The 12,536-nt window shown below is 37.3% G+C and overlaps 1 protein-coding gene and 1 long non-coding RNA gene across 4 annotated transcripts; one reads left to right on the top strand and one right to left on the bottom strand.

Annotated features, from left to right (window-relative positions):
* Positions 1–344: 344 nt before the first annotated feature.
* LOC105680423 lies at positions 345–3,786 on the bottom strand. Its single transcript, XR_004461236.1, has 3 exons — positions 1,408–3,786; positions 744–1,267; positions 345–593 (listed from the first exon to the last, which is right to left on the bottom strand). It is a non-coding gene; the product is annotated as an uncharacterized LOC105680423 (long non-coding RNA).
* A 263-nt stretch (positions 3,787–4,049) lies between these two features.
* On the top strand, positions 4,050–12,429 carry LOC100746213 (aquaporin AQPAn.G). 3 transcript variants are annotated; one of them, XR_001102097.3, is made up of 6 exons: positions 4,061–4,274; positions 9,719–9,976; positions 10,545–10,829; positions 11,259–11,468; positions 11,763–11,856; positions 11,916–12,429. XR_001102097.3 is itself a non-coding variant. In XM_012382616.3 (5 exons), exons 2-5 carry the CDS (start codon positions 9,719–9,721, stop codon positions 11,955–11,957), a joined length of 795 nt encoding a protein of 264 aa, XP_012238039.1. In that variant the 5' UTR covers positions 4,050–4,274; the 3' UTR covers positions 11,958–12,429. The 3 variants fall into 3 exon arrangements, 2 of the variants coding, with proteins under 2 accessions (XP_012238039.1, XP_012238040.1); XM_012382616.3 differs by lacking the exon at positions 11,763–11,856 and having other exon boundaries at positions 4,050–4,274; XM_012382617.3 differs by having other exon boundaries at positions 11,763–12,429.
* The last annotated feature ends 107 nt before the right edge of the window (positions 12,430–12,536 follow it).

The raw sequence follows: 12,536 nt of genomic DNA on the forward strand, positions 1-12,536 counted from the left end.
TCGAACAATTATACCGAACAGTAAATCATTTGCGCCGTTCAATTGGTACACACTGTTTTAATTAGATCGAGGAACTCGATAGAGAAACAGCACATGCTACGTCTACATTTTCGGTTACTGGTTCTCTGTACTATCAATTGACTGATAACGATACAAAAGTAGATTCTAAGATTAGAAATCACTCAATCAACGATCAGACTGAAGGTTTTCATGCAAATACGTATCCTTACGGAGATAATTAAAGAAACAGAACGCGTATAAGGATTCGTCTCATCCTTTAACCTGCATAATTTTGCTTCGGATATTTTTTATATTTTTTCGCATATCACGCATTGTTTTTTTATATATCTCATAAATGCATAAAAATTCTCAGCTTGTCGATAACGTTCGAGAGTGGTTTGCTCGATCTTTCTATGAATTTATAGTATCGTGGCATGTGCTTCTTGTCCGCGGAGCCTCTCGATCCAATTTCTACGACTTCGTTTCTTTTCGCGAAGGATACTTTGTCCGAAGATTAATGAACTTGTACCGTCGAAACAGGGCTTTGTCAAGGCCGACAGAGAAGGTGTTCCTCGAACAAGCACATACATGCTCTAAATTGAGAACCAAAAGGAGATTAGGGTGTGTTTAAGGCGAGGCGGCTGTTTCTCATTACATTCCGACTTCTTAATGCCTGACACATAACAGCGTCGGTGCTACAAATTTCGTGCACACCTCTTCTCCGAGAATCAATGCGATCTTACCTATTATTCCTTTTGCCGTTCCAGAGCATCCAGTGGTCGAAACTCGAAATTCGCGCAGGGAACGCGCGTCGTTGAAACGTTCATCTTCTTCCAAGCCATACATGGTTCATCGACATTGAAGAATAGTTAGATTTCTGTGGAGAAAAAGAACGACGCGTTTGTAAGGGGCAAGATAATTGCCAGTAGCGACCTATGTGCGCGTTGTGAGAACGATTGTTCGTGTGTATAACATACAGAGCGCGTGTACGCGAAGAAATACATTCTTATCAGCCAGATATATGTTCTGCGGAAAAACAACAAGACGATGAACCAGTTGACAGTGGTGAACTCGTAGAAGGAGTGCTAATAACGATAATGACGATGATGATGATGATGATCCTGTTGTACTATCACATTCTCAGGAACGTACGCAGGCTTATTACGCACGTACGTACAGGGTGGACAAAGAAAAAGAATGTCTTCCGTCGAAATATCTCTTGAACGAGATAATTTTTAGTGGTTCACGAAATTCTGAGAATCTGAAACTGACATATCCGAGGTACAGAAATAGTTTAAATAACTGTATACATATACAATTTTAGTATATATATATGTAGCGTATATTTTAGGCGCGTATATTATTATTATTATTTAAGTTTTAATAATTTAATCTTAAGTTTTATACCATACATTTAACTCTTTAAAATATTCCGTCCTTTTGATCCACCCTATATACATATACTAGGTCTGTAAAGTAACAGAGGCTTCCATGAACGACTTCGTATCAAGTTTTGAGTGTGCACCATCATGCGGAGGACCTTGAACTTTACCGTCGATCTAAAAAAGAACTAGAGGGAACGGTATAGTACGATTTTCGAAATGAACAACTTGCCTTATGAAAAATTATTATTGGAAAAGGCCGTCATTAATTTCGTTCGATTCGAAACGACGTTACGATAAATATATATGGTTGTCGCTTCTGCGATTTGTCTGGTATCGAAGAAATGAATTTGTTTAATGACGATAAGATGCGAGCCAAATGACACGGGAGAGATTAGCTAATTGTGACATTATTAATAAACAAACATAACGAAGGAACGGTACACGATGTTTGATTAACGTATAATGGTCTTTTTATAGGAAACCACTCAAGATTAATTAACATAACGCGGCAAGTTAATCTCGTTAAGGCACCTGATATATGGACGAATTAAATCATTCTCAAGTAGAGAATCAGCGGAGGCGTGCAACGTTGCGTTTAGAAATGCAGATTGGCCATTCGATCAATTTGTAACACTAAACGGTTCATCCTGTACGATTATTTTTATATCTGATTGTAATTAACCGCGAACATATACCTTTCGTAAATTGCATAATCTTTTCAAGGAGTTATGCTACGTAAACAGAAATTTATTCCTAACGACGTAATGACGTTTCCTTGCAGCGATAACTGCGATCTGACAATCTTTAACGGTTCCTTCGCTTTTGACGAACGTAATGCAAGAATATATTCACGCTCGACACTGTCTGTATGGCAACAGATACGGATGGCCTGCACGGGCACCGTTAAATTTGTAGCCAATCGTCGTGAACGTTGAACGTTAAGAAAGAATGCTGAACAAATAAGGGGGTAAACCCAGCAACTTGTCAATCTGACATATGATCGAAGTACGACAGTAGAGAGAGAGAGCATTGTATCGTTGCATACAAATCGCAGGTAAGAGCTTTCAGGGGTACGTGGTCACGCGCGTGTTACTATTGTTCCTGAAGTTGTTAGTAAAAAATATTTAACCCTGCTACGTTTCTTCGGTTATTTCCGACCCAATTGTATTTTTCTAAAGGTAGAAAATATCTCGTGCTTCGATAACAGACGAGAGAATCCTTATCGTTATTTTTCCAGTTTCAATTTCAAGTTGAATCTTCTTTGAACGTTACAAATTCTTGTTATTTCTTAAAATCGGTGCGAGTTTAAAATATAAAAATTCGAGGATCGTGGCAGAGTCAAAATACTAGAAGTTGAAATACTGAAACCGACCTATTTTCGTTTCAAAGAATCAAATCGAAATCGAGGTTGCGTCATGAGTTCAATAAAATGTCACTGCTTCAATAAAAAATACTAATTGTGCACTTGGCGAGATTAATCAACGGATGTAGTAATTTCTAAGTATTTCTTTGCATCAAGGTTGATAGTAAATTGTTGTTCTCCTTTCTTTCCTCAAACGATTTGTTTTTTATCTAATTATATTTCGCGAAAAAGAAATAGATCTGCGGTCGAGTTTAGAGGTTTTTCCTCGAATGTAATCGCGAATACGCAACTCGTAACGTTCTGCATCGGCTGTTCTGCGCGGAAATCTCGTTGTCGACTACGTTTCCGTTTTCTAATTGGAAAACACGAACTCGCTTGTTGCAAATATCGACAACGACAGATACGATACTAAGAAAAAGGAAAACATCGATCGCGCGGAAAATATAGCAAGTTATTATTTTGTAATTTCCGAATAATTTTAACGAAATATATTACGCGTGTATATATATAAATATACACCGATACGTGTCACGAGCATTATTATTTGCTCGTTCTTTCACATCTCCATGTATTATAAAAACTTCCTTTCAATTTCCTTCGTTAGCCTATGAAGGACATTGGTTTTACTCTCATTCCGTTTAATTATCGCGTCATCGCTGATAGTAAGAACACAATGGTACAAATAACGTGTTACAAATAAAGTAGAACCATCTAGAGATAGGCGCACCTCTGCCATAAAGCAATATCTAAATACGTTTACTGTCGGAGCGCATGCGATTCAATAAATTTCTTGTCTTTCCGATCTTCGCCATATTTCGCGCCTTTAACGTGTAACACCTTTACGCTTGTAACATGTAATATCCACAACATGTGTTTAAATTAAATTAGAAAATTTTTCAATTTTATTCTGCTCTTCTTTACCACACTAATTAGTTACGATCCTGCTTCTGATTCTGTAACAATAATAATTGAAACGAAGTACAGTAAAAGGCGATAGATAGGCTTAACAAATTTAGATGGAAAAAATATTAGTTAGATGGTTAGTTTAGATGGAAAAATATTGAAATTTTGATAGGTAAGGAAAATGTAACTGCCATATAGCGTTAATCATACACAAAAGACAAACTCAAAGACATAGATATAATTCCTAGAAGGGTAGAAAATTCTAATATTTGCTAACCGAATGATACAATACGCATTTGTTTCGCATCGAGTTATGTTTCGTGCGGCAGCAAAATCAAAACAACGCTGTTACCTGGAGATCGTCGTTCGTTTTAACCGTGATATCCCTACTCTGGTAGCATCTAGCAGAGTACCAGAACAGACGCAGTTAGATACCTACGTGAGACCAGTTGGTTTCTATGCTCGGCAGCCTCGACAGTTGTCGTTCGGTAACTCTTGCAGAGCATTCGCTTTTCCGAGAGCTACTACTGCGAAGCCTGTGACAGGATCCGTTGCTGAAAAAATCACAGAAAACTTTCAAAAGCGACTACCTAGCTTCTGCATTGACTCGGACCATCTTCAAGGTAAGCTTCTTTCTTTATATTTCCATCGATATTTTAGTTAATTTATCCGAATTAACTCGAGATCCTTCTTGTGACTTCGCTACTTCACAGCTTTGACGTTTGTATATCGATTTAGTTGATATTTTCGTTCACATTAACGTGAGATTAAATTTCGTTTACCAAATGTAAATATAAATATATAATACGGCTTTCGTTACACAAACAGTACGATGTTTACGAAAAGTCAGCTTGTTGTTTGAGTCGTGCAAGTTTTTACGAGACAGAAAGATGCCAGAAGCATAGTGCGATTAAAACGAAGGAACAGCGAACGAAAGTTTATATTACAAATAGTGTGATGTAAAATATGAGAATGGTTGTGACAATGGAGAGTGATTAACGAATGTCTTAATGAAGTGCAATAACAGTACATGGTATAAATCATAATGATAAACGTTAAAGCGATATTTCTATTTTTACTCGACATCGTACGCATCGCAAGGAAACTTATCGTTAGCGAGTACCATTATTATGTTTATCAAATAAAGCTTGATAAATCCGGACTCTAGATAAAATTTATTCAAATTACTTTTCGCCGTAGTATATGTATGTATATTTGTTTCATTGCGAAATTATATTGTACACGATGAGTTTTATTTCGTTATAGGCTTGCATTTCGAACGTAGCCAAGTAACTTCTTGCGTATGAACAACAAATATGATTACGCGAGATAATTACTAATTATATATACATAATAGAAATATCTACAATTAAACCGCGGATTGTGGATGCCTATGCACATCTTATGTATACTTGTGTATTGTATACGTTGCGTGGCAACTATTCAAGAAGTACTCAGCCTAGAGATAAAAATAATTGCAATTTTCTAAATAAAGAATTTATATTAGCACATATATAATTCGTGCAAAATTTGTAATTAATAGAATTTCGAAATCTATAATCGTAGATCGCCTATCGATATTACATGTTCTCGAAATAGTTTCATGAGAGATAAATGGGTTAACCAAACAACAACAGTTACATTGTATGCGTCTTCTAAAAATGACGGAAGACGCTTTAATAACAACGTTGCTGTGACAGTAGAATTACTGTCCATTAGCTCGCCTGTAAAACAGAATCAGTAGTATCAGCCGGGGCAGGAGTGGCGTTCGCTACCTCCTCGGAAGCTTTAAAGGAGATCGCATGCTTTTATGAAAAGAAATTGAACAATTCCATCAAATCAATCCGTGGTCGAGTGCACGTATATTTTGCGACTGTTCAAAATTCATTTTCACCGAAAAGAGACACAGGAGAGAAACTTATATCGAATAGATCGTAGACTTCTACGCAATTTCGTATTTCCATTGATACAACTGAGGGAATGTAACTTACATAAAGATTTATTACGCCTGTTAAATATCGTAACAAATATATTCTTTTACTTTGAATATTTTTTATTACATGTTTTTGCATATGACACAAATACATCAAAATGCTGGATCTATCGACGAGGAATCACGCCTACGCTGTACAAGATCTGCCAGGAATAATAGTAATGGCAAACTGTCAAAGAAGAAAGCTCGTCGTACGCTGTATTTCAAATACACGTATTAAGCTAACGTGATATAACGAGAAAACTTTTAACGTCTTCTTTATTGCCGATTACAGAAAGCAGGATAAGAGAGAAAGAAATGAATAAAGATAAGGAGAGATATCGTGCACCTGTACTAAACCGTATAAGGGTAACGACCATCATGGTTGAGGAGTGCACGACAATAAATCGTCGAAGACGTAACAACCGATCTATGTGAAATCGACCGGCTTCCGCTGCTTTCACGAATCCGATCGAAGGGTACAAAAATAAAAAAAAAAAAAGGAATAAAAAAGCAATGAAAAATAAAAAGAGACGAAATTTCAATGTACAGATACGTTCAGCGTAATTACCATTCCTGAGCGAGAAAATCGATGAATTCTTGCTTCATCTTTTCCCTCGTCGTGACGCTATAGATCCGGTTAAACGATATGCAGGAAAGGACGCAAAACGATATCTTCGTATAATGTTGTGCACCATGTAATAAAAGCCAGAGAAAAATACCACGTAATTTAACGAGGTCACTTGGAATCTAAGGTGAATGATTCTGTTTGCAATAGTTAATTCCGAGAACCAGTCGCGGGGAAACTATACGGAGGCTATAAATCTAATGGCTTTATGAAAGCCGATGAAGAAAAGCGCCTAGTGAATTAAAATTATACACGAACGGGTCATAAAAAATTGTTATTCAACGTCTGTTACAACCTTCGACGGCTTCATATAATATGGAAGCGAGAATCGTTGTCGTTATTTCCTCTTTAAAGGAGAAAATCGTGAATCGGTTGTCGTTGTTTACCGAACAGAGGGAAAGAGTATCGCGTGGAAACCAGAAACCCCTTGAATTTGTAGAATGCAAATCGTTAGATCGAGTTGCGTTGCGCGCAAGGAAGAAATAATCTCGAGGCGTGACATCAGCAGAAAGAATCGAACACCCCCAATACAAAGGTAAACGGAGTTTGAACGACACTTTTAATGACACGCGTACCAGACGTCTGGTCGGAGAGTAGTCGATCTGCTAGCTTTACGATCAATAACTTATTTGCACAAACAGTCAGTCCGTTGCCTGGAATTTCGTTACGAGGATCAAATATGTACGAAACGAATGAAGTTGGAAACGGATGACAAGAATAAAAAGAAAGAAAGATCGAAATATCAGCGAACGGATGATGTCATTAACGGTTTCTGTAAATATCATTTTACGTAAAATAATCGGAATGAAATGTTTCATCGCCAACTATTTATGGTATCAACGATGGATGTATTTCCCTTGTCTTTTTACGTAAAGGAGTGGCCACATACGCGAGTCAAAGCGCGGACTTACGAGCGCAGATAAAGTAAATAACGTAGCTTCGCTTAACATTTTTCCGCATTTTATTTACTTTACCGTTTGTGTAACGAAGGAAGATCAAACTACCGTTTACCGTAACGTTCGACACATACAGTACTATTCAAATAAATAAAACGTGAGTGAACGTTTCACGTTCCATACACGTCGATACTCGACGAGTAATTTTTATAAGCAAAGATTTCCAGAGATCCTTTACCTTTATACTCGCATCCCGGTGTATCTTTCTATCTATAGAAGTCACAAGTTTTCGTAGCTGTAAACGATTATCGTGCACGTGACACAGTCTGCAGCGTGGAAATTGCACGAGATGAGAATGGCATGTCGCAGTCTTTACTTTTGCCTATGGATGATCTCATCCGAATTAAATCCATTATTGAACCGACTGAACGTCGAGTTTTTTCACTCGTCTCGGACGTAAACTCATTGACGATTCCTCGTATTGTCTTCTCGTTCCTTTTCATCCTATTTGCAATTTTATTCGCTTCCCTCGTCGCGCAATCCACCCGCGGATATTCGCTGAAACGAGAAGCTCGAGCGAGAGTTTTATTAGAAAATGGGCCGTAACGAACTCGTTTATCGTGGAAGGCAGGACGGAAATTAGGAAAGGGTAGAAGATGACCGACCTAGATCCGCGTTAAGATATTTGCGTCAAGTGCGCGAGGCTTAAAACGCAATGACGCGCCGGTGGCGTGGGTGACGATTAACTCGGGCGGTATTTTAACGGGAATGATTAAGTAATTCGTAGCGATTGGGACCGCCTGTCATACTTGTCGAGGATATGACGATCTGCATGAGTAAGGCCCGGCGCAGACAAGCGGTTTACGTTAGCGTCAATTTGCCGCTGCGTTTTAGAACAGTATAGATTTATACGAAATAAATGGCGCGGGGCATAACTTTGAGCAGCGGCAAGTTTTAGTCTATCAAGACAAAAGCTTCCACTGCTTGGCTGCGAATCGGAATATTGACCTTCGGTGGTGAAGCGCTACATCGTTTCATATAACTCAATTCACACAAGTGGTTTACGCAGCAATCGGACTCTACATCCAATTTTCATAAATTTTTGCACTTAATTCGTCAAAAGATTTCACAGTCGTGCGAAAATAATTACAAAATTTGTCTCATTCTCTGTTTCGTCTCTTCTCGTTTGTCTTTGCAAAGTCTGACACCGATGAAAGTATTTCTTTATATTTAAAGAATTTTTTTATTTGCTATTCTTTTATTAACTATTTTTATTAATTGTTCTTTTGTAATTTTGATAACGGGTTGCCGCATCCACGGCTAAATTGTAACCGAGCAAATACGCGATACGAAAATGGAATTAACGCAAAAAGCGCTTTTGTAAACTGCAAGAAAAATGCGTAAATGAGGCGGTGACATCGACGCAAACCGTTCATCTGCACTTGAGCCTAATGCAACCTGGATGCGTTTCTCGTTAACCTAACGATTCGTTTCTCCAACGTAATTCGTAACGGTACGGACTACACATGCGACGTACCGTGCGTATGTACATGCATATGTATGTACATGCCCGCGGCCTCGATCTAAATCTATGACGCGAATCGACGGAACTGCTAAACTTTCAAAGTGGTTAATGAACGATGGATCAGAAATGATCTCGTCCGTTCGAGAATTAATGGAATGGAATCTCTGGATAACGCGTTCAATGCGGGAGGATTTCCTATCTTCCGTAACGAACAGCGAAGAACACTCGTTTCTCTCTAGTTGATCTCGCTTAAAAAATGTTCAGAACAGGTGTTGGATCGTTAAAAGGTATAAAAACAAAAGATGACATTGATACGCGGTTTGATTTCGCATTGTGTTAACGCACGATAGTTGCCTAGAGAACGACGAAAATTGAAATATCTAACGATACGTTTGATCTTCGTTAATGATTTTAAGAATGAACGGCGAAACTTGAATCGAAGCTGTTAACTTGTTTAAAAAAAAGTTAATCGAACTATAAAAATAAATTACCAAGTTTCTCTTGTAGTTATAGCCGTGAAACGAGGACATTAAAAGAAAATTGTTTTTCTAAATTTAGGATACTTCCTAGGTACGGTTTCAGCGTTAACTTCGTGCAAGCCTTTTATACAGGCAATTCTACTTCCGCGGTACGAAATTTTACATTCGATACGTTACGAAAATGTGTTCGTTATAAACTGTGACATGAAAAATTCTAGATGTTATTGACCCACCTCTAAACAGCTTCGTTACATTTCTTTTTTTCAAGTTAACGGGACCGTTTACCGTTCTTTAACGACGTTGCGCAAAAGGATCGAGTTGCCCTTCGGAATCTTTTCCTTTGCCAAGAGTGACTCAAGGTCTGCTGATTGAACGAATGAGAATCGTAGACGGCAATAAAAAACTATGTGAAAAACTAGACATTGCTTTTTATGGTTGAAACGTTCTGTGACTGACTTGGGTTACCGATACAGCGTTCCGTTTCGGTTATTACAACAAATGGACATAACGTTCTAATCTCTGTAGGTGCCTGGTAAAGCCAAATCAATCGGACGAACCTTTTTACAGATGGCAAATTTAAAGGAGGCTTTAGGTACAAACGAGCTGACCAATAAAAAAGCTGGCCTTTACCGAGCACTGATCGCAGAATTTCTTGGTACGTTGCTGTTGAACTTCTTTGGCTGTGGATCTGTCGTCACGGGCAACGTCGTGGCCATAAGCTTGGCTTTTGGTTTGACTGTAGCCGCAGCGATTCAAGGAATAGGACATATTTCTGGTGGTCATGTTAATCCCGCTGTCACGTTCGGATTAATGGTGATTGGCAAGGTAATGATCGAAGATCGTGATCGTTTCTTAGGATCATAAAATCTTCGTCGTCGACTAATTTTTAACATACACGTAGGTCACAGGTTACTCAAAAGATATTTATCTACTTTCTTCCTAGGTGGAATATTTTTGTGGACAAAATATCCTAAACATCGTACAAAATATAAATGATACATATCATAATCATCATGGAACTATTAATAGAATATTCAACACGGTCAGATTCATTCTTCGCGCCTTGTTATACAAACCGTGAAACGCGTGATCATTTCTTGGATATCGATTACTAACGGATTGATTTATCGATGATTTATTCAGCTTCTGTTGTATACGATTTAGTCAGACAATTGCTTGTAAGATAATTCATTCATAATGACATATAGACGATCATTCGACGATGATATGGAATTATTTGATCTCGAAGAATAGTAATACGTACCTAGTGTAATCTACTATAATTTGTTATACGTATACGTTGTGTTATACAGAAAATATTTATGTATTATTTTTATTGATGAACTAATAACTTTTAGTACTGATGTACTGAAACACTTACTTTGTTTTACAGGTGCCAGTTATCAGAGGCTTGCTGTACGTAATACTTCAATGTATAGGCGCAGTAGCAGGATCTGGTATACTAAAAGCGTTATCTCCCGAGAGGATGGAACATGTTTTAGGCGTAGTATCTCTTTCACCAGGCGTTACTCCTGTCCAAGGTTTCGGTATAGAATTTTTCCTTGCCTTCGCATTGGTTCTGGTCGTATGTGGTGCATGCGATGCAGCAAAACCAGACAGCAAGGGGATTGCTCCTCTTATAATCGGATTTACAGTTTCTGTCTGTCATATCGTCGGTGTAAGATACATTCTTCTACTTTAGATACCACCTTAATAATTGTTCGTATCTAAGCTTACGATATACTGATTAATTGTTTTATTAATATAAGTAAGAGAATTATAAATATATTTACGCGATATATTTTTAACGAACTATGAGCTTATTGCCTTCTCCGGTTCATGTCACTTCTTTATATTACTCTAAGAAAAAATTTATTATTTTTATCTTTATCATTATTTCTGACAACTCGCAACGACTTTCACCAGATGCATTTTTACATTTCTCTTGGCGAATTTAGCAAAGAATTAAATAAATCGAAATATTCTTTCCTTACTATATATTAAAATCTCTTTTTCTGCTCATAATTCGCGATAGTTAAACTTGAATATTCCGAAGTTCTTGTAATACTTATTACATGCCTTTGACTATACTGTATTGCTTTAACAGATACCAAGAACTGGCGCAGGTATGAATCCAGCTCGATCACTCGGTAGCGCCATTGTAATGGATATATATGAGGATCACTGGCTGTATTGGGTTGGCCCAATCCTTGGTGGTATGGCAGCTGGATTGATCTATACGTTCGTAATCGGTCCTGCGAAAGAGTCGAAAAATTCCAACCGAGTGTACACGGTTGCCGCGACGGACGAGAAGGAGGTACAGTAAAAACGAAGAATTTAGCGGAATTCTCGACACATTTAAATCGATTACGAAAATGATTTTTCTTTCTAATTATCCTTCGCTGATATCTACCGAAACAATTGACCAAAACGTTATCGTTTCATGGAAATATTACAACTAAGCATTTACCTTTAGGCTGAACGATATGATGATTTTCGTTGTAGAATCTTTCTACGTTTGATACTGTTATGTGTTCCTTGAAAATAAGCATGATGGATAGTCGTTTGTCTTTCCCTTCTTTAAATCTTCGATATCGTGTTTGCTTCACAGAAGTTCGAGTACATAGACAGCGGACACGGTGGACTTTAAAAATGATGCCGACATAAAGAAAGATTCGAAGACGGAAATATCATATTTTTATATCGTATGTTATAATTATGATAATCGGTGAAATCGGAAATATTCGAAGTGTTATTTTTACAGCTACAGAATCTTACCAGCAAGAGGAAAGATAACCCCGCTTGATGCTCTAACTATCGCTAACCATCGCATTCTCAATTGCCGAATCGTTATCTATGTAATGATTTAAGTGGGTGAAATATGTGAATTTTATGCTATTACAGTTATTTAATCAACGTGTAATCAACCGAAAATATTTAAACAGTTAGAGAACATAATACTCATGAATGTTGGTCATATGGAAAGAGCAAAGTAATTTGTTTTCAATTTATGCAATTCATCTTAATAATCATACGTGTGATGATCTTAGTTTATCGAATATACAATTATGCATTTGTTCGTTTATATTTAAATACATACATGTACTTTACCTGTAAATTAAGTCGCTCTTTTGTATCACACTTATTTTACCGAACGGAGTTGTTGCAAGCCAAAGATTGATTCTGCCGAACTGAAATGTTATAGTGTCGACATCTTCTGCCAGTTAGATGCAACCTATTTATTGGAAATCGTTTATAAAACACTCATAAACTGTCGATAAATTATCAAAAATTATATACGAACTAGCATTTCATACATCATTGATATAGAAAATCATATTCGATGAATGTCAATATAAGTTAATCTATGTTAATTTGTAGTATT

Source organism: Bombus impatiens, unplaced genomic scaffold (assembly GCF_000188095.3).
Source record: "Bombus impatiens unplaced genomic scaffold, BIMP_2.2 scf_0155, whole genome shotgun sequence".
Taxonomy (NCBI): domain Eukaryota; kingdom Metazoa; phylum Arthropoda; class Insecta; order Hymenoptera; family Apidae; genus Bombus; species Bombus impatiens.